General features: G+C 40.4%; 2 protein-coding genes and 1 non-coding gene across 4 annotated transcripts; 2 read left to right on the top strand and 1 right to left on the bottom strand.

The window, feature by feature from the left end:
* Positions 1-250: 250 nt before the first annotated feature.
* Positions 251-9,058, bottom strand: LOC121249789 (thyroid adenoma-associated protein homolog). The gene is made up of 4 exons (XM_041148590.1): positions 5,405-9,058; positions 4,899-5,170; positions 3,441-4,034; positions 251-2,840 (listed from the first exon to the last, which is right to left on the bottom strand). The coding sequence occupies exons 1-4, from the start codon at positions 8,738-8,740 to the stop codon at positions 428-430; spliced, it is 6,615 nt and encodes a 2,204-aa protein (XP_041004524.1). The 5' UTR covers positions 8,741-9,058; the 3' UTR covers positions 251-427.
* A 735-nt stretch (positions 9,059-9,793) lies between these two features.
* Positions 9,794-19,890, top strand: LOC121249790 (cullin-3A-like). Of its 2 annotated transcripts, none has more exons than XM_041148591.1 (2): positions 9,794-10,316; positions 17,712-19,890. In XM_041148591.1, exons 1-2 carry the CDS (start codon positions 10,156-10,158, stop codon positions 19,750-19,752), a joined length of 2,202 nt encoding a protein of 733 aa, XP_041004525.1. In that variant the 5' UTR covers positions 9,794-10,155; the 3' UTR covers positions 19,753-19,890. The 2 variants fall into 2 exon arrangements, with proteins under 2 accessions (XP_041004525.1, XP_041004526.1); XM_041148592.1 differs by lacking the exon at positions 9,794-10,316 and adding an exon at positions 15,384-15,777.
* On the top strand, positions 14,916-15,018 carry LOC121251276. The gene has a single exon (XR_005937945.1). It is a non-coding gene; the product is annotated as a small nucleolar RNA snoR109 (small nucleolar RNA).
* Positions 19,891-20,675: the final 785 nt, after the last annotated feature.

Genomic DNA, 20,675 nt, shown 5'->3' on the forward strand with positions numbered 1-20,675 from the left:
ACTATTAAAATGGGTCCAACAACTATAAGAAAGTATTGGTGTTTTAAACTTTTCTATTTATAACTATAACAAGTCCTACAACAAGTGGTGTGTTGACACCCTAGGCTTGGAAGTGGTAGGTGGGAAAAATTTAGGTTCTGTTCAGTTTGATACTCTTAAAAATGGGGAATAACAAAGAAGATAAAAACATAAATCTCAGACAGCATGAATATAACTTCTGCTTCTATAACAAGCATGTTGAAGATTCAACTTCACCCGAAACAAGAAACTTTGAAGAATTCTGTACAGGCAAAATGTACGGTAATAGCTGAAGTTTATCATACATTATGCATGGCACAACTTTCAAACCTACACATCTCAAAACTTCCCGAGGCCACCATCAAGGACCTTAATATGAACCTGGAATCTATTTTAAATACTAGACCTCTTACCTAAGAAGAAAATAAGGATCAAAACAGTCCCAAACAGAGTCATCTCTGAATTCAGGGATCAAGTATTCAGCAGTAATACCAACATTTTTCTCATGTAATTTAACAACTAAAACATACAGATTATAAATCAGAGGGTTCCTAAGAAATGGACGAATAGTTCCACCAAGTTCAACCATTTCGGCGAGTATAGGCATACCATTCTCTGTTTTACCATTAAAAATGCAGTTTGAGAGCGCATAAAAGGCAAGCAAATTTGCATATAGTGGTAGGAAAGCATCCTTGTGGTTGCCCACGCCACCAATCCAATCAACTCCTCCCTGTTTCTCAACATGGTCCTTGGCGAATGACATCAATTGACGGCAAAATCTGCTTCTACAATTGTACAAATAAGCTTTCAACCCCTCCTCTGATAATTCAACCGCCCAAGATTTTGAAGCTGGTAGCTTCTCCAAATGGGAACAGCAAATTTGACTGATCAAAAGCTTCTCTTCATGGTGATTATCGATTTCCTTGTCAAAAACCCGTCTCACAAGATCTCCTTTGGGTACTGTGTGACAAGCGGCATTCAGTACCCACTGTAAGAGATAATCAAAATATTCAATCCAATGCCCAAAGATAGAAGACAGATGGTCAAAACACAATCCTATAACTTTCTCCACTTGGGTTGGAACCTTTCCATCATGAGAGCATCTTTGGCATTTCTCCAAAATAAAACATTTCTGAACATTCAAGGCAAGCCTCTGCCTGATCCCATCATCCTCATCCTCCAGTAGCTGGATACAAGTGAACCACATATCCAGTATTTGATGAGCATACGTATTGAGAGCTTCGTGACCATGAGAGCCTAAATCTGGACATGGGATTTGGTTATTGCGCACAGAAGAACCAATAAGCAATGCTTGTTCCAACAATCCAGATGCTATGATAGATTCTGCTGCAGCCTTGCGTGTGTTCACTGGTTCAGAAGAGGCACTATGTTGTTTAACAAGGCTTGTGAAGAAGATGATGCAATCATGCAAGTGGGCCGATCTTTCAAGCTGATCAGATTGGAAATGCTCACTGGAGTCCCTCCACCCTTCAGCACTTACATATAAACCAGCAAATCTCTTTACACATATTGCCATGCAGCAGATTAGTGTTTCTCGAGTCTTTGATTGTCTCGTGAGTTTGTACAAGGAAATTAACTTATCCCAAAACTGAAACAAAGAATTACATTCCATCCCACCAACATAAACTGCTTGAGTGCATTTCTCATCACCAACCTTCTGAAACTGAAGCAAGTTCCAAGTGAAAAGAATCCTTAGAATGTAATATATGCATCTATTATTCTTTTCCAAGTCTAAGAAACTCATCATTGCTGCCTGGAGGTTAGATTTGGTCCAGTTCTGAATAATTCTAATCTCACTGCTAGACGGATCATGGAACTCATTACCAGAATCTGTTGCTTTCAGGAACTTAAGCAGCCACTTCAATGTTGCAAGTCGAACTTCATACGATGTATCTGACAAGGAGCGGATCAACCTTGCCTCAAGTCCAGCAGAAGCATTCCCCATTTCAGGAATCTTCAACAATTTTGAATCAGGTGGAGGACATCTCCGTGGAATCTGAAAGAAGTCTTCAGACACTTCCTTAGATGCTTGAAACACGCAACTAAAATAGGAAACGGCTGCTTGTTCACGAAGTTCTGCTATAGTGGAATCATAATAGGACAGCCCATAAGAAGCTTCAACATCTAAGCATTCTCTAGAAGACTCCACTAATAGGTTCCTAATGGCATAAAAAGTTTTGCTCACACTGCCTGTTCTTGCAATACCAAGCATGTGATCCAAAACCCTCAAGCAAGAGGCATTGAGAATGGGGCAAGGACACAATCTGGGGCTTGCAATCCACAAACGCCTCTGGAGAACTTGGGTCAAGTCACCTAGAATCTGATCTTTCTTTGTGAAATCAGCAAGATTTCTACAATTCATATCTAGCAAAGAAGTTAACTGCAATAGCAGTCCATGTACTGAGTTTAAGGAAGCATGGGGAGAATCTTGGGTCACAGTGGATGTTGTAAGTGGGTTTTCCACAGAAGGAAACTCAGAGGCTATATTATGTAGGACAATTGGCAATTTTTCATTAGATACAAGACTTGTTAAGGCTCTAGAAGCAAGGACACGAACTCGTAGATTGCTTTGGGTTGAACACCTCCTGATGAACGGCATGAACAGGAAAGGGTCAAGTTCATCTCCCGTCTCACTTGCAATTGTTGAAGGCTTGAGCCTGGATAGAAGTATCAGTAAAGGGCACAAGCTTGGGTGCACAACGTTTGCCAGGTCAGATTCTGAATGTCCCGAGGCTTTATCTCCAAGCAACTCAGTTGCAACTTTCAGTTCATTGAATATAAATGGATGCAATGAGGGATACCTTCACACAAGTAAATTAACTTTTATTCACGGACAAGAGAAATTATTCCATAGAAAACAATCAGCAAGAAACCATGCAAACTATAAGGTTGCAAATTCAAAAACTTGCAATGTAAAACCCAGATGATGATCCATGCGCCAGGTTTAACCACCTGAGGCTGTTTGGAATTATGGAGTAATGAATATGGTCTTTTGGGGAATAGGTATTGCTGTGATCTTCACATAAAGAATAAAATTCACATGATGACTGCAACAGCAAAACATGGCAGGGGACACAAATTCAAACTTCTTTTGATCTAAAGACTCATGTATGTCAGACATGCAACTGTTGCAGAAGAACTGCCAACTACATCGTCTTTGGTAGACCAGTCGGTTTAAAGGTCAAAAAAAGGACAAAGCGCATCAATATGAATGTATAAAGAGTTCTGTATTGATGACTTGCTCAGAATAATTTTAAGATAATAGGTGTACACAGAGTTCTATACTGATGACTGGCTCATAAAAATCTGATGAGCATATAAAATTGTGAAACCAAGTAACTAGTGCAGTAAATGGAAGAGAAGGAAGATTTACTCAAATTTAATATTCAAAGAAATCATACCTATGAAAAAATTCAAGCCCAGTTAATGCACGTCGCGCGGATTCCCGCTTCTGAACATTAAGGAATCCAATCATGCGGCGTACCAAAGCAGTGTATGCCAGACAAGCACTGTTTCGTACCTCCCAGTATGGTGAAGAGAAAGAGCGAATAGAAACAATCAAAGCCTCAGCGGAGAAGCCTGATGTGTCGGTAGCCAGGTTAGTATCATTGAAAGCAGCTCTAAGGACATTGAAAGCATGTACAGTAGGAATTACACCCTCATGTCGGATCTTTGAGGTGTTTTTGTCATAGTTTATCTCAGGTTGCAGTGAAGACTTGTTTTCTTGGTTTGGTTCCGTTGACGAAATTTTGCATGGGTCACCATTTGTGCCATTGGTAGTTGGATTCAGCAGAGACCCATTAGCTACATCTATTAGCCATCGTAGTGCCCGTGGGAGGAGCTTCTTTGGTGCACCTTCTGGCTCCGAGAGAAATAGAGCAGTAAATGCAGCAGGAATGCCTGCACTTCTCCTTAACAAATCATCAACTATTTGTCCCTTGGACACAGTCCTTTCCATAAGTTGGTCCATCCAGGATTCTGTAAGCTTACATAGTCTGCGAAAGGACACACCATTTTAGAAAAGATATCCATAAATTTTGAATATAAATAGAAACTATAACAACCTCTGAATTGATTCAACCCCATCTAAAATGATTATAGAACTAACTTGATATTGGGCACAGTATACAAGATCTTTTAGAAGCACATATTCCGCCAAGATTTGACTATGGACAGTTTAAATAGGATTGCATTATAACTGGAAGTGCAACTGAAAAATTATTCACCACGAATTCAGCAGTTTGGAATCATGCAATTTCTCTTCAAAGAAAGCTGATGGACCACTGAGTAAACACAATGGGGAAGGAAAAGTCATTCAATCACAGAGCACCATTATTTTCTTCAACATCCTGTTTTTCTCTATGTTCAACTTCACCTTGGTTTTATTTTTATTTTTGAAAACAAGGAGTATTACACACGTGATACATTGCTCAGTTATGAGACAAAGCAACCAAAATGGAGATACATCTGTGTGTACAGTCGCTTAAATTCAGAAAAAACTTAAACTGAAAATCATGCTATAATAGCCAACTCAAGTTGACATTCTGACCATCATTGCTCATTACTGATACTTTAATCTCAATAGGAGTCATTATTGCAGAGTTTTAATGCGAAAAAAGAAAAGCCAAAACCATATCAGCCAAAATGGAGGAGTTGGATGGCAATACAATATTTTTTCCTATTGAAATCATCATTGCTTCTCCTCTGTTGAAAAGGAAAAGCTTGTTTAACACGGCCACTGACATACAATAGCTATGATAGCCATAACATTTCCCTTAAAAACTAGGTCTGTCTAAGGCATGAAATTAAGTAGAAGATCATCAAACAACTACCTGCAAGAGGAGAAATTGGAAACATACCTCCGATCATTTGAACAAAGTAGACGGTTGCAAAGAGCCGTGAATCCGGCCCTTGTCTTATCAATTGCACCATTATGCTTCATCTTCAGAAGGACTTCTAAGAAGTGGCACCCAATCGTTTCAAGTTGATTCACGTCAAGAATTGCATCAGATACTGTCATCACTGAAGAATCAGCTGCATCAGAAGAGGGGACCCCTGACTCCAATGACTCTGAACTCCTGCTACTTGGTAAAGGAATCCTTCTTATAATGGTGCCCAAAAGAAGACTCACCTGAAAGCAAACATATTTTACCATTAACAGTAATGGTCTTCATTAATATAACTCAAGAAAAATCCAACAAGCCCAAGCACATATATTGTAGGCGTAGGCAAGTTATGGACACCATCCCATCAATTTTAATTTAAATGCAACTGATTCTGACCAGAGACATAAAAGGCAACATGTACAACATTTGCTCACTAAAATGAACAAACCAAAAAAAGGAACGAGACAAAAAATTAGTACCTCTTTCATTGCAAGCCAGCAACCGACCATTACTATTTGTTCTGATGATCTGACATCCTGGACAAGCTTTGAATTTTTTGTTTCATGGTCTGAAGAATGTGTCTCCATATTCATCTCATCAGAAACCTCAAACAAGAAACTATCATCATCAACCATCTCATCCATGTCCTCTGGGAGATACCAAGCATCTGCAGAAACCACCCAAAGTGCCAAAGAGGTTATTCGCATGACAAGTGCCAAGAGCTTCTCTAATAGATCTCTCATTCCTAAGACTCTCGCCAAGACCACATCAGAATTCCAATCCAATTCCTCAAAAGTGTATCGTAGAGCAAGTAATACACCATGAACAAAGCTGTTCTTGCATGCATCAGAAAGATCCCTCTCTCCCTCCTCTACAGCAACATTTAACCAATCTATAAGTGACTTTATATATTCAATGACAGGATGCCTAGGTTTACCAGTCTGACCATTCCCATTTTCCAGTTCAGGCTGCGAATGAAAACAGACAGGATTAACTGACGCTTTGACTATCCACCCAAGCTCCACTACATACTTCCTAAATATTAGCCGTAAAGTTAGAGCTCCAGCATCGCTTTCTCTCACACGTGGACTGCAAACTAAATTCTTAGCCCAAGCAGTTACTCTCTGGACCATGTCTTCACTTGAAATTCCAGGAAGTGGTGTAGGAAAATGAAGCAATATACGGAAAGAACTCTCTCTCAGTCTATCCCAACTATCTATTATTGACCCAACTAGCAGCAAAGTTGAATCAGGTAGTATAATTCCTCTATTGTACGGATAGAGACAACTTGCAGGAGAAAGAGATTTACGTTCATCTTGGGAAGAGGGCACAATAGACCAAACATTAAGCATTACTAGAAAGAGCTCCATGGCCATTATTTTTCTTTTGTAAGGAGCAGAAGGATAGCATGAGAAAAATAGAAAACAACTAAACCACCTCATAAAATGAAAAAGCTCATCTGCTCTGTTTTCCTCAATTCCATTTAAAAGACAAGCTTCACTATTCTCGTAATAGACTTGTGGCTGCCAGCCCCCCTGCTTGAATTGTCTCTCCAAGGCTGTCCGAACTCGAGAAAAGAACTTTCTAAATAAGCTGGTCCACTTCATCTGAAAAGCAGTAGAGCAACACCTCATGTTTAATGGCACTGCTTCCTTCATCAAAGAGAGTTCTAAATGGGAAGGCAGGCTAGATGTCTTGGGGTTTAAGAAAAGAGATTCAGCAGCATCTACACGGAGTGACTCATCAACATGGGTCAGTGCCAGTATTAGCCACTCAACAGGAACTTCAACCTGTACCCCCTTTATGCAGACAAGTGCATGATGGGGGAAGCAACCTGTACCCAACCCACCCTCTTTCCGGTGTACCGCATTGCTTCTGCACCAATCGATGTCGCCCTCAATCAAAGCAAGTAAACGAGATACCTTGAGCATTGACACTAAAATGGCCACTTTCTGTTCAACTTTTAGTTCCATGTTGGCAGGACCAAGATCAGGATATAACAGTCCATTTTCACCGCCCCCATTTGGCACAACAGAGATATAAGCAAACATAGAAAATATACCATCCACATCCACCTCGAGTAAGACTTGCATAGCATAAGTGTTCAAATTTGAGCGGAGCTTTGAAACTCCAGAAGAAAGCCCACATAAAAAAGGGGGCAAACAATGGCCTCTATAAGCTGCATAGCCATTCTCAATGCCCTCACTGCTCCAACATTCATCACGCAAGTACTCTAGGAAACACTTCAAAAACGAGGTGGCAGCACAGCATACATCATCATCCATGTACGCCTGTATCGTTTCAAACAGCAAGTCAGGACTCATATCCAACATAGTCTTCGCCCCCAGCCGCTTAGTCAGTGAAGCTAAAGGAACATATCTTCCCTTACAACGTGGCCCGAGGCGGAGAAGGTCTGAAGCAATCTTTTGCAAGAATGACTTTATTCTCGCACTACCCTCCGACCATCGAAGGGAAGATTGAATGTCTAAGAAGAGATCAAAAATGAGATGAACTTGTCTGACCGTTTGACTCAAAGGATCTTCTAAGTTATCCCATATAATTCTCAACACCCGAGCCCCCATGTCCTCGGGAATTAAATCATAATCTCCTGAAGGGTTACTAATATTTGCTAACATCGAGGTTTTTATCTGTTGCAAACAAATCTGCAGCACAGTTAATGCATGAAAGTTAAAATGGCTGTCAGTTGGGTTCTCGCAATAGTTACACAGCTCAGGCAAAATCCCATCATACAGTATGGTCTTAACAGAATTAGCACCATTCGCATCGCCCTCATTCCCATTGAAACCATCCCTCGATATGTCAAACTGGGTATTAAGCACGTTTCTTGGAACCGCTGTAAGAATCCCTCTAAGCAAGCAAAGTCGGCTCAAAACCGAGAAGTTTTGTATTTCACTAAATAAATCACCCTTGTACGGAACCTTTGCAGTCACATTTTCAGGCTCACTCTCGCAATGACTAACTGATCTACGAGTAGTTTGACAGAATATAGCTTCAATGATAAACAAACCAAGTTCTTGAGCGTTCAAACGCACTTGCAAAGCCGCGCAAAAGCTCACCCCAGCGGCCACGAAGCAGTCCCTCGAAAACGCTGGGGACTTCAGAACGCTCAAAATAGCCGTCACAGCCGTATCGAGAACACCCTCGGCACCTACAGAATCCGTGAACTTTGACGGGAACCGTTGGAGTAAGTAATACAAACATGACAGAGCCTCCTGGCACTGTTCCATTACGATCGGAGAAGGCCGAGCCCAGTCTTCCGTCTCCGACACGACGCCGTTCAAGCTCAAAACGGCGTCCCAAGCGACTACGATAGCACATTCTTCAACGATATTCACCAAATACCCCAACTTGGGCATTCCCAAAACGGATAACGCCACGCGCGACGAGGAGAAGCGCCTGCCTTTACGACCGCCATGCTTCTCGCAGAGCGCGCGGAGGCACGTGCCGATGAGAGCCTGGTGGTGGCGGGTCTTGGCCAAGGAAGAGACTAAGGTTCGGTGCAGTTGCAGAGAGTTCTCGAAGAACAGAACCTCCAAGTAAAAGCGGGCGGCAACGGAGACCAAAGCATCGTCATCGGTGGTGGATAAAAAGTCGATGAAAGAGGATGCGACTTTCTTGGCATGGTCGACTTGGGCGTAAATGGAATTGAGGGAAACCAGTTGTTTCAATTGGTCGAAGAAATTGGAAGAGGTAGTAGGTATGAGTGCTAAGGAGTCGGTGTAGGAAGTGGGGAAAATGATGGTGTTGTAAGTATAGCGGTGGCGGTGCTGAAGAGCACGCCATTTGGCGGACATGTTTGAGAAACAGAACAAATTGGAAAGAACTTTGTCTCGATGACAAATGTGGAAGCTCAGAAGTGAGAATCCCGTTCACAGGGAAAAGGACGACAATTATATTTTCCGAAATTTGATATCTGGTATGGCTTCTTTTGCTTTTAATGCTCTCTCTCTCTCAACTCTAACACAGAGAGATAGAGAGAGAGAGAGATTGCAGATGGCGGCTTGAAGTTGAAGAGGTGGTACCTTAACGGGTGGGAAAGGAAGGTTAGGGCGAAGAGAAAAAAAAAAAAAAAAAAAAAAGAAATAGAGGAGCAAAGCGAAGAGCCTTGGCGTAGGATTTTGATTGGGCTCGAGTCGAGTAATGGAAATATTTACGGCCCACAAAAGGATTTATTTCTTCTATGGGTTCAGGCCTCTGACTTTTACAATTTATTTTATAACCAGTTTGGTTCTATTAAAAAATAATTAATATATATATTTTTTAAATTTTAAATTTACTATTTGATTTAAATCTCAAGTTTCACAACTTCCATTTTAAACGCAATGATAAAAATAATCGTGAGAAAATATTTATATATCATTATTCTTAACACATATGAGAATTAATAAATTACTGCCCGACTAGCTCAGTAGAGAAAATTAGTAAATTACATGCAATATGTTTTATCTTGAAGAATAGTTAGTAAGTATGGGCACCAACCAACCCTACAGTTTTCACCTTTATTGAAAATAAAAAATAAAAAAAATCCACTCACTTGAGTCAGCAAAAGTTACTGTACAAAATATCTCATTTTATTGATGAGGTAATATTTCATAAAAATTTTCATATCAATCACTATAAAATGAAAAAATCTTCTCGATCACTATTCATTATCATATATTCTATATTTTATGTAAATTATTCTTATATTTTATAAAAAATATAAAAAAAAATTATAAATATTAAATGTGAAAATAAATAATAATTTATGAGTAGAATTTATTTATTTATTATTTTTTTAAAATGATTATTTCTTAAATATTTTTATATATATATATATATATATTATATACGTGTGCTTTTTTTCTGCTTCTTTTACCGTAAATCCGAGCTCTTTCTGAAGCCATACAGTGCAGGTTCGAGGTCCTTTTTTTTTTTTTCCTCTCAAATTTCAGCTAATTTCCCTGTCTCGGAGCCAAACCCTACATATTTCCAGTTCCGTTTGCTTAACCTCGGGAACCCTAATTTCACGAGACCACTGTCTCCACTTTCTTCTCCTCTGATCTTCCCAGCCTGATTCGAGCTTAAAAGCTAGAATTCTTTCTTTTAGGATCCGGATCATTTCCCTCTCAATCGCTAGGTTCTTATTGACGGTCGGGTGGGCTAATTCGGGTTGGTTTCAGGGTTGATACGGAGGATCGGAGTCTCTGTAGAGGTTTAATCGGACGAGATGAGCGCTCAAAAGAAGAAGAACTTCCAGATAGAGGCGTTCAAGCACAGGGTCGTGGTGGATCCGAAATACCCTGAAAAGACGTGGAAGATTCTGGAGCATGCAATCCACGAGATTTACAATCACAATGCTAGCGGGCTTAGCTTCGAAGAGCTTTATAGGTTTTGTCTCTTTGCTCCATATAATTGCACATATTCAGTATAATCTGTTATTATCTCCTCTCTCTCTTTTTTTTAAACAAAAAGGTTCAGTAACGAGGTTAATTCGTTTTTTGTATTGGGTCTCTTTTTTAGTTAGTTCTTGATTATGATCAAGGTTTTAATAAGTAAATGATCAAGAACATATTTTATGAGTTTTTGTAACCACGGGAAGGGTGCCGCGTGGTGGTGAAGGGGGATGAGCGGTAAACATTATCGTCCAGGACTCGAAAAGAAAAAAGGGGTGATGGGAACTGCATGTGTGTAGAAGTTCAGAAGGAAGGAATGTTTTGTATTTATCATTAGTTGAATAGTTGTGTACAAGTCGTATATATGTATATATATATATATATATATATATATACACACACGAGATCCTAACAACCTTCACCTATTTCTGAGAATATTCTCAAACAGTTGGTGTGCATTATAATCCATTGCACATTACACAGAGTTTGTTACATAGTGTTTGCCATAATACTACAACCGTACCCAGAGGGTAGGCACTTACCTAGTCTAAGTAATTCCAGAAGATTCTAGAGTAGCATCTGACGTGGTAGAGCATCTTGGACCAGCTGAGGTGGTGGAGCATCCTGAAGGAGCAGCTGAGGTGGTGGAGTGTTGCTGAGTCATTCGAGGAGTGGAAGATAATGTAGACTGCTCAATACACCCCCGTGAGCTGAACGGTGTATCAATGACAGTAAGGCTCATTTGCAACAAATTAAACCAAGAGGAGACAAGTGGCTTGGTAAGGATGTCGGCAATTGATCTTTTGATGGAAGGAAGGCAACTTGAAGTGTTTTGGGCCGTGATCCTGTCACGCACGAAATGGAAATCAATTTCCATGTGTTTCGTGTGAGAATGGAGAACGGGATTGACTGATAAGTAAGTGGCACCAAGGTTGTCACACCAAAGAATTGGTGATTTTGGAAGAAAAATGCATAATTCTTTAAGAAGAGATTGAACCCAAAGTAACTCAGTTGTGGCATTAGCAAGGGCCTTATATTCGGCCTTTGTGCTGGAGCGAGCAACAGTGCGTAGCTTGCGAGAGCTCCATGACACCAGGTTTCAACCAAGAAAAATACAAAAGCCACCATTAGAGCAGCGATCATCTGGGCAACCCGTTCAATCGGCATCCGAAAATGCTTGAAGTTGAAGAGAAGAGGATTTGTGAATAAGGAGACCAAAATTTAAGGCTTGTTTGAGGTACCGAAGCAATCGCTTAATAGCTTGCCAATGAGAGTTTTTTGGATTGTGCATGAATTGAGAAATTTTGTTGACTACAAAGGCAAGATCAGGTTGAGTTAAAGACAAATATTGTAGACTCCCCACAACACTACGATAGAAGGTTGGATTAGAGAAGGAAAGAGTGTCGGAAAGTGAGAGGCGAGTGGAGGTAGCCATTGGAGAGGTGACGCCATTGGCAAATAACATGTTTGTGCGAGAGAGAATATCACGAATGTATTTTCGCTGTGAGAGGTGGATTCCATCTAGTAAATAAGAAATTTCAAGACCAAGGAAGTAGGATAATTTACCTAAATCCTTGATGGGAAAAAAGAACCAAGGAAATGAATGAGATGATCAATTTGGGAAGAATGGGAGATGGTGACAATAATTTCATCCACATAGACTAGCACATAAATCATAACAGAATGAGAGGAATAAACAAACAAAGAAGGATCGGCTTTAGAGGGAAGAAAATCATATTCACAGAGTCGAGAGCTAAGCTATGCAAACCATGCACGGGGAGCTTGCTTGAGGCCATAAATGGCCTTTTGCAAGCGACAAACATAGTTAGGATGTTTAGGGTGAACAAAACCAATAGGTTGTGACATGTACATAGTTTCAGTGAGATCGCCATGGAGAAAGGCAATCTGAATATCAAGTTGGCGAAAAGGCCAACCATGAGAGACAGCGAGAGAGAGAACTAACCGAATCTTGGTGGGTTTGACTACAGGACTAAAAGTCTCAGAGTAGTCAATACCCTCCTGTTGATGAAAGCCTTTGGTGATGAGACGTGCCTTGCGTCGTTCAATAGTGCTGTCGGCGCGATGCTTCGTGCGGAAAACCCACCTGCAACCAACGACGTTAGAGGAAGGGGGAGGGGGAACAAAAGTCCATGTTTGACTTTGAATTAGGGCCTGAAACTCATTGGTCATGGCATTTCGCCACTCAGGGAAGCCGGAAGCAATGGTATAGGAAGTTGGTTCTTCTGGGATTTCAATGGAGGAACTGAGGTAGTGGCGAGGTGGAGGATAGGGAATTTGACCATCAGAAAATTGTTTGGGGCGAGAGGAATTGGTCTTGGATCGAGTAACAATAGGAGATCGGGGAGGGATTGATGGTGGATTAGAGGTCGAATAAGGTAGAGAGGGGTGAGATGTCGGGGTTGGTGATGCAGGTACAGACGTCGGGGTTGAGGTTGAAGAAGGAGATGGAGATATAGAGGATGGGCTGGATGTGATAAGTGGACTAGGATTTGAAGTTGGGCTATTCGGTGTAAAAGAAGAATATGGGCCAAAATGGATGTGGAGGAAATAGGTAAGATGGTGTGAGTGGGTTGAGAGTTTGTAGGGCCCGAGATTGATGATGAAGCATAAGGGAAGGAATTTTCGTTAAAAAGTACATCACGGGAGATGTACATTTTGTTTGATGGAAGATGAAGACATTTATAACCTTTGTGAGTAGGACTGTAACCAAGAAAAAGGCAAGGGAGTGAACGAAAATTGATTTTGTGATTATTATAGGGCCAAAGGTTGGGCCAACACTCGGATCCAAACACTTTAAGAAAAAAGTAATCAGGTTCTTTATTATAGAGAAGAAAATGTGGAGATTTGTTTTTAAGAGATGGAGAGGGAAGAAAGTTAATTAAGTAGGCTACAGTTTGGAATGCATCGGCCCAAAATTTATAGGGAAGAAAAGCCGTTGCTAAAAGAGCAAGGCCCGTTTCAACGATGTGACGGTGCTTTCTCTCAACCACATCATTTTGTTGGTGAGTGTGGGGACAAGAGAGAAGGTGAGAAATTCCTTGGGAATTAAGAACACGGGTGAGGGGTCGAAATTCCCCACCCCAATCACTTTGAACACTTTTGATTGTAGTATTGAATAAACGTTCAACATATGGTTGGAAACGATAAAAGATGGATGTAGCATCACCTTTTGAAGCAAGAGGATCAAACCAAGTGTAACAACTATAATCATCAACAAAAGAGATATAATAACGGAAACCATCTCGTGATATATGAGGGGATGGACCCCAAACATCTACAAAAATTAATTGCAAAGGTCCTAAGGACCGATTAACAAAGGATTTAAAAAGTAATTGCCGACACTTGGCAAAAGAACAAGTAGAACAGAATAAATCAAGTTGAGATGAGATAAACGGCAAGCACTTGGTGCGCAAAATTTGAGAGACAAGCCGAATAGTTGGATGGCCGAGACGATGATGCCATTTAGCAACAGTGGTCCGTTCACCAAGAAGAGCAACAGTGGCCGACTTTGAGGAGGCTGGAGGAGGAAGCAGATAGAGGCTATTATGTGTTGGTCCTCGGAGTAACATAGTTCCCGTCCGTTTGTCCTTCACAAGAAAATTAGATTCATGAAACTCAAAGAACACAGAGTTATCACGGCAAAATTGTTGGATAGAAACTAGATTCTTGGTGATTTGAGGAACACAAAGTAATTTAGAAAGGAAAAAATTAGAGGTGGAAGTAGAGATTTGAGAATCACCGATGTGTGTTATTGGGAGTCCAGTGTCGTCACCTACTTGAATTTGTTCAGGACCAAGGTATGGTTCCATAGAGAGATTTAAGTTTTGGAGAACTGAGGTGAGGTGGTTTGTTGCAGCTGAGTCAAGATACCACTGATGATCAGAGAGGGACTGAGAACTGGTGTAGTGAGTAGAGAGAGATCTTGGGGTCTCAAACTGGTATTGTATTTCATCTTCACTTCAAAATCCCTTGTGACCTTGTCAGTTTGGTGGCCAGAAATTTATGTAGTTATCACACTGCTGCTAGTTGTATTTTAGCGTGCTTGTGTTCCATTGTTTTGGTGTTCCCTGTGAGATCTCTCGCCATTTCTATATATTTTCTACTTTGTTTTAAACCTTTTGTTTTACAGATATATGTTTTTGTGCTTTGATGCTAGGAAAAAATAGATGCTTCTCGCTTCATCCATTCCTTTTCTGCTATATTTCTGACATGATATGTTGTTCACAATTACTTTTTCATTATTTTTACCTGTTGATTTCTTTTATGTTAATTTCTCTTTTTACCACTTCTAGGATGAGCGGCTGAGATATGACTTCCCACCAACTTCAATAACCTTATGTATAAATCTAGCCTCTAGAGTTTTAGGTCCCAATGCCTTAAGGTCCCATTTTTCTTTACCAATTTATCATACCTTCATTTTCCAACGCACTACTTTATGTTTTTGCCCCTTATGAATATTTTTCCTTACTCCATCCAAATGGAAAATTTCGATTTGATTTATCATGTAAGGCTTCATGTACCAAGGGAAGGGTGTGGAGTTCAATCAGTGCCCCTGATCCTGAATTGCCAAAGTTGACTATAGCCAAATCAGATAGCTGAGAGATGTTAAGTGACCAGTTTTTGTGAAATCCCTTTGATGTACATCAACTAATGTGCTTACTAAATTTTTCACATTGTTTGTAAAAGTTGGAGTCAAATCTATAACTTTTGACTTTCAAGTTCACAGTTGATGTCAGGTTTGCAGCAAGCTTGAATGATTTGCTGATTCGAGGGTGTTTTTACACTTAGTCCTTCGGATCATGTATCCTAGACATAAACTTGGAGATAATTGTATTGTCCAGCTTTAGGTTATGGAAAGGTTGATCAATTTTATGGGCACTTGTCAGGAGAAATCTGTCTATCAAGGTGATTTGAATGTCCAATGGATTGTTTCTCGTAAAAAAAATGTCCAATGGAATGTAAGAATAAGAATTAGCGTCATAGTGCAAACACTTAAAACCAAGCATCTTTGACGCTAATTCTTATTCTTTTTCTTATATGGATATGCAACTTTTTCAGCTCATTCAACTAAGAAGTAAGGTGATGAAGCTTCAAACTTTTTATCAGTAAATAAGAAATTTTATTGATAAGAATAACAGGCATAGCCCAAGCACACGAGACATACAAGAGCGACACCTATGCATGATGGTCTAGTGATACAAGAAACTCATGAAATTCTTTTTTTTTATCGGCATTGGATGTCCGGAGTGGGAAGTGCATTTTGAAGGTGTGTCAAAAGAGGTTTTCTTGTCTTGGCTCAGATCATTTCCCCATCTTGTTGGATTGTGATGGTATCCAAGGTGGTCGTCGCTATTTTAAGTTCAAGAATATGTGGTTTAAAAGTGAAGGCTTTGTGGAAAGGGTTAGGCAATGGTGGTCATCGTATCAATTTGAAGGTAACCCCTCCTACATTCTAGCTGTCAAATTGAAAGCTTTGAAGAAAGCTTTGGAATTCTCTATCCTTTGGAGACATAGGGGAGCAAAAGAAAACCTTGGTGGAGGGGCTTCAACAATTTGATAGAGTACTTGAGGATAGAGCCCTCGCTCCTGAAGAAGTAGTGCAGAAGACAGAGTTGGCCTCAAGAGTTGTCACGTTTAGTAGAGCGGCGCAAGATTGGAAAGTAGATAGCTTTGAGGCTTTCTTCAGCCTATTATATTCTATGGTACCAAATGGACAACAAGCTAATAAATAGGCTATGGTGGAAACCGATGGGTAAGGGTGTCTTCTCAGTTTAATCCTTCTACAAGTCCTTTACATCTATACCAAACAACCAGTTCCCATGGAAGAAAATTTGGAGGAATATGGCACCTCCTAAAGCGATCTTCTTTACATGGATGGCAGCCTTGGGGAAGATTTTGACAACCGATAACCTGAGGAAGCACAAGGTCGGCATCCTAGACTAGTGTTGTATGTTAAGCAATCTGGCGAGACAGTAAGACATCTCTTGTTACATTGTGAGACAGCTAGAGCCTTGTGGACTGAAGTGTTTAGCTGGGTGGAGTTATCGTATGTAATGCCTGCAACAGTGGTTGAGCTACTGGCTAGCTGGACTCTCTCGAGAGGAGTCCCACAAATTAAGGAGGTATGGAAGATGTTCCCAATCTGCATCATGTGGTGCATTTGACAAGAATATAATGATCGGACTTTCAAAAACGAGAAGCGTTCACCCGAGGAACTTCGAGTGTTATTTTTCCGTACTTTATTTATGGGCCATAGCTTTAGATTTTAATGGCCTGAATTTTCATGTTTTCTTGTTTCCTCTACTTCGTTCTAGAAAGGTTTTATCTCTTGTATTCCTTGTGTACTTGGATTGTGCCTATCTTTATTAATAATATCGTTTACTTATTAAAAAAAAAAGCCCCAACTAGTCCTAGGGGTGTATAGGCCCTCGGCAATGAGTTTCCAGTAAATGCATCTCGGGTAATTCTAGAGAAAATTCTCTCAGTCCAATGTCCCCTTGAAATTAGTTAAATCTAAGTATTTGAACCTTAGACCTGAAGGGAGCATACTACCAAAATCAAGGTCCTTTACCACTTGAACCAACCCATAGGGGTTAGAAACTCATGAGAATTCAAGCCATTAAAATCTATGACGAAAAGTGATGGAGCTTCAAATTCAGATGTAATTACAACCTGCACAACTGTGAGAGAGGAAACAACCAGATGGGTGAGGTTGAATTGAATTTAAATTGTTTAGACAACATTGTGTTACAATCGGACACTTCATCACAAGTTAACCCTGAATGGGATGTGCTAGAATTTATCTACCTATGTTTTTGTATTGTAAATTTATGAGGTTTGATGCTTTAGTGAAAATTGTGTCCATATTCATGGAAAAATTGGGTGTATCAACTCTTTAGGTTGGATTGTTATTTAATATGGGATAATCTTTTGCCTTGGCGTTTGTGTTGATTCTCCGCTCCAATCTTTATTCTTATTGTTTTTCTTATGGCATTTGTTACTGCTCTTAACTAATACTGAAGAACTGATTACGCAATTTGATCTTCTGTTACTGTAATGTAACTTGAATGAAATCAATTAGCCCTTTTTTTCAATATGCTTATCTAGGGCTAGTATTACAAAACCTTTGGATGGATTTTCTCCAACTGTCTCCAATCGTTGATACATCTAGCTGTTCATGGATTCATTATGTTATATTTGTTCTCTGCATCCTCATTTTTTTAAGCATTCAAACTGACTTGAAATTCAGTTAAACTCACATTTTAAGGCATGAATTACTGCTCTTAAAAAAATTGAGCTGCTGCCACTATTCTTTCGCATCAGAACACTTTGCCTTTTTTCTGATGTTTAAGATTCTAAATACATTCAGGAATGCTTACAATATGGTGCTGCACAAATTTGGAGAGAAACTATACTCTGGACTCGTGACAACTATGACGTCTCATCTAAGTGAAATATCTAGATCAATTGAAGCGGCTCAGGGGGAGGTATTCTTGGAAGAGCTGAACAGGAAATGGGCCGATCATAACAAGGCATTGCAAATGATCCGAGATATATTGATGTACATGGATAGGACTTTCATTCCAAGCACCCACAAAACCCCAGTTCATGAGCTTGGGTTGAACTTATGGAGAGATGTTGTTATCCACTCCAGCAAAACCCAGATTAGGCTTCGGGATACACTACTTGAGCTTGTGTATAGAGAAAGGAATGGTGAAGTTATAAATAGAGGTTTGATGAGGAATATTATAAAGATGTTAATGGATTTAGGTTCTGCTGTTTACCAAGAAGACTTCGAGCAGCATTTTCTTGAAGTTTCAGCTGATTTCTACCGTCTTGAGTCTCAACAATTCATTGAGTCATGTGATTGTGGGGATTATTTAAAGAAAGCTGAGAGACGCCTAAATGAAGAAATGGAGAGAGTGTCCCATTATATGGATGCTGGAAGTTTAGACAAGATAACTAATGTTGTTGAAAAGGAGATGATTGAAAGTCATATGCAGAGACTAGTCCATATGGAGAACTCAGGCTTAGTTAACATGCTTTTGAATGACAAATATGAGGATCTGGGAAGGATGTATAACTTGTTTCGCAGGGTGCCCACTGGACTGTCAATAGTTCGGGATGTTATGACCTCCTACATTCGGGATACCGGCAAGCAGCTAGTGACTGATCCGGAAAGGTTGAGGGATCCAGTTGACTTTGTGCAACGTTTGTTGGATTTAAAGGATAAATATGACGAAATCATCAGTTTGGCATTTGGCAACGACAAGACATTCCAGAATGCTTTGAATTCCTCTTTTGAGTACTTCATCAATTTGAATGCTCGGTCCCCAGAATTCATTTCTTTGTTTGTGGATGACAAGCTCCGGAAAGGACTGAGAGGGGTTAGTGAGGAGGATGTGGAGATTGTACTGGACAAGGTCATGATGCTTTTCCGTTACCTACAAGAGAAAGACGTATTTGAGAAGTATTACAAACAACATTTGGCCAAGAGGCTTCTTGCGGGGAAAACTGTCTCTGATGATGCAGAAAGAAGTCTGATTGTTAAGCTTAAAACAGAGTGTGGATACCAATTTACGTCTAAACTGGAAGGTATGTTCACTGATATGAAGACGTCAGAGGATACCATGCAGGGCTTCTATACAAGCCATGGTACTGAGTTAGGGGATGGCCCCACATTAGCTGTCCATGTACTCACTACAGGTTCTTGGCCTACTCAACCAAGTGCTACATGCAACCTTCCAGCAGAAATCCTGGGGGTATGTGAGAAGTTCAGGAGTTATTATCTTGGGACGCATACTGGTCGGAGGCTGTCCTGGCAAACGAACATGGGCACTGCTGATTTGAAAGCGACCTTTGGGAAGGGCCAGAAGCATGAGCTCAATGTTTCCACCTACCAGATGTGTGTACTGATGCTTTTCAACAATGCCGATCGGCTGAGTTATAAGGAGATTGAGCAAGCCACAGAGATACCTGCCTCAGACTTGAAGAGATGCCTGCAGTCTCTGGCCTGTGTCAGGGGGAAGAATGTTTTGCGGAAGGAGCCTATGAGCAAGGACATAGCTGAGGACGATGCCTTCTTCTTCAATGACAAGTTCACGAGCAAGCTCTACAAGGTAAAAATAGGTACCGTGGTTGCTCAGAGGGAATCTGAACCTGAAAATCAGGAAACCCGACAGAGAGTGGAGGAGGACAGGAAGCCTCAGATCGAGGCTGCGATTGTGAGAATCATGAAGTCACGGCGGATGCTAGATCATAATAACATTGTTGCTGAGGTCACAAAGCAGCTGCAGGCTCGGTTCTTGCCAAACCCTGTTGTCATAAAGAAACGAATTGAATCCCTCATTGAGCGGGAGTTTTTGGAGAGGGACAAAAATGATAGGAAAATGTATCGATATCTTGCTTGAAGAATAGGCTCAAAAGGTTGTCTTATAGTGCCAAGGTATATGTCACGCCTGATTGTATCCTCCATTTGCTGAATTGGAAGATTGTTCTCGAATTACTCGAGGCTTGGATGGGTTTCAATGAATTTCATTTCCTGCTTATCTGTCACGTAGAACGTATCTGCTCTTTTTGTTAAACTCTTTTTGATAGGCCGGCCCCCCTGCCCAGGTGGGAGGCGGGGTGGTCCTGTTCGGCTGTTGGGTGGGTGGATTGGCCTACTAGCCATTTGGTCACTCGTGGCAACTGGTGACAGCGGCTGGAGACTGGAAAGGACGATGCGTGAGAGAGAGGCCTACGACGATGACGAATGCAACAATAGTAACAACCACCGTGTGGCAACTGGTGAGACGGAGTGAGAAGACAGAGTCGAGGCAAAGATGGAGTGAGAAGAGAGAGTCGAGGTAGAGGGTGGAGGGTTTTGGAAACTTAACCAGATTCCTGAACGGTACCATTTAGGGAGTTATTTTTAACTCTAGATGACGATATTTAGCATAAACTATTTTTATTTTTTTGAAAATATATATAATATAACGTATATTATTATATATAATATATTATATATAAACATGCCGGCGGGTGTGGATTCTCGCCCTGCCTACTACGCTTATATTTTTTCGTTTTACACCGTTGCCTGCCCTTGATATATGCTGGTCCCGGATGGGGTACTTAGCACCCATACTTCTTGAGGGGAGGTTGGGTTGGGAGATTTGGGGTAATAGAAAACTTTAGAAGCTAAAATAAAATATTTAAAATATAGAATGAGAATGTTGTTATTCATATATAATTATTTAACTCAAAACAGAACTAAAAAAGATATCAATTCAAAAATTAAAATATTTGATAGAAAGGATAACAATTGATATTTTGACAGGGAATCTTGGTAAAT

The sequence above is a fragment of the Juglans microcarpa x Juglans regia genome, chromosome 2D, assembly GCF_004785595.1.
Source record: "Juglans microcarpa x Juglans regia isolate MS1-56 chromosome 2D, Jm3101_v1.0, whole genome shotgun sequence".
NCBI lineage: Eukaryota > Viridiplantae > Streptophyta > Magnoliopsida > Fagales > Juglandaceae > Juglans > Juglans microcarpa x Juglans regia.

What these genes read in the sequence shown, in the direction of transcription:
- LOC121249789 (XM_041148590.1), bottom strand. Translation starts at nt 8,740, where the DNA reads ATGTCCGCCAAATGGCGTGCTCTTCAGCACCGCCACCGCTATACTTAC. An exon ending in GCTGGCTTGCAATGAAAGAG is followed by an intron (nt 5,171 to 5,404) that starts GTACTAATTTTT and finishes GTTTGCTTTCAG; the next exon opens with GTGAGTCTTCTTTTGGGCAC. An exon ending in CTTTGTTCAAATGATCGGAG is followed by an intron (nt 4,035 to 4,898) that starts GTATGTTTCCAA and finishes GTCCTTTCGCAG; the next exon opens with ACTATGTAAGCTTACAGAAT.
- LOC121249790 (XM_041148591.1), top strand. Translation starts at nt 10,156, where the DNA reads ATGAGCGCTCAAAAGAAGAAGAACTTCCAGATAGAGGCGTTCAAGCAC. An exon ending in AGCTTCGAAGAGCTTTATAG is followed by an intron (nt 10,317 to 17,711) that starts GTTTTGTCTCTT and finishes AAATACATTCAG; the next exon opens with GAATGCTTACAATATGGTGC.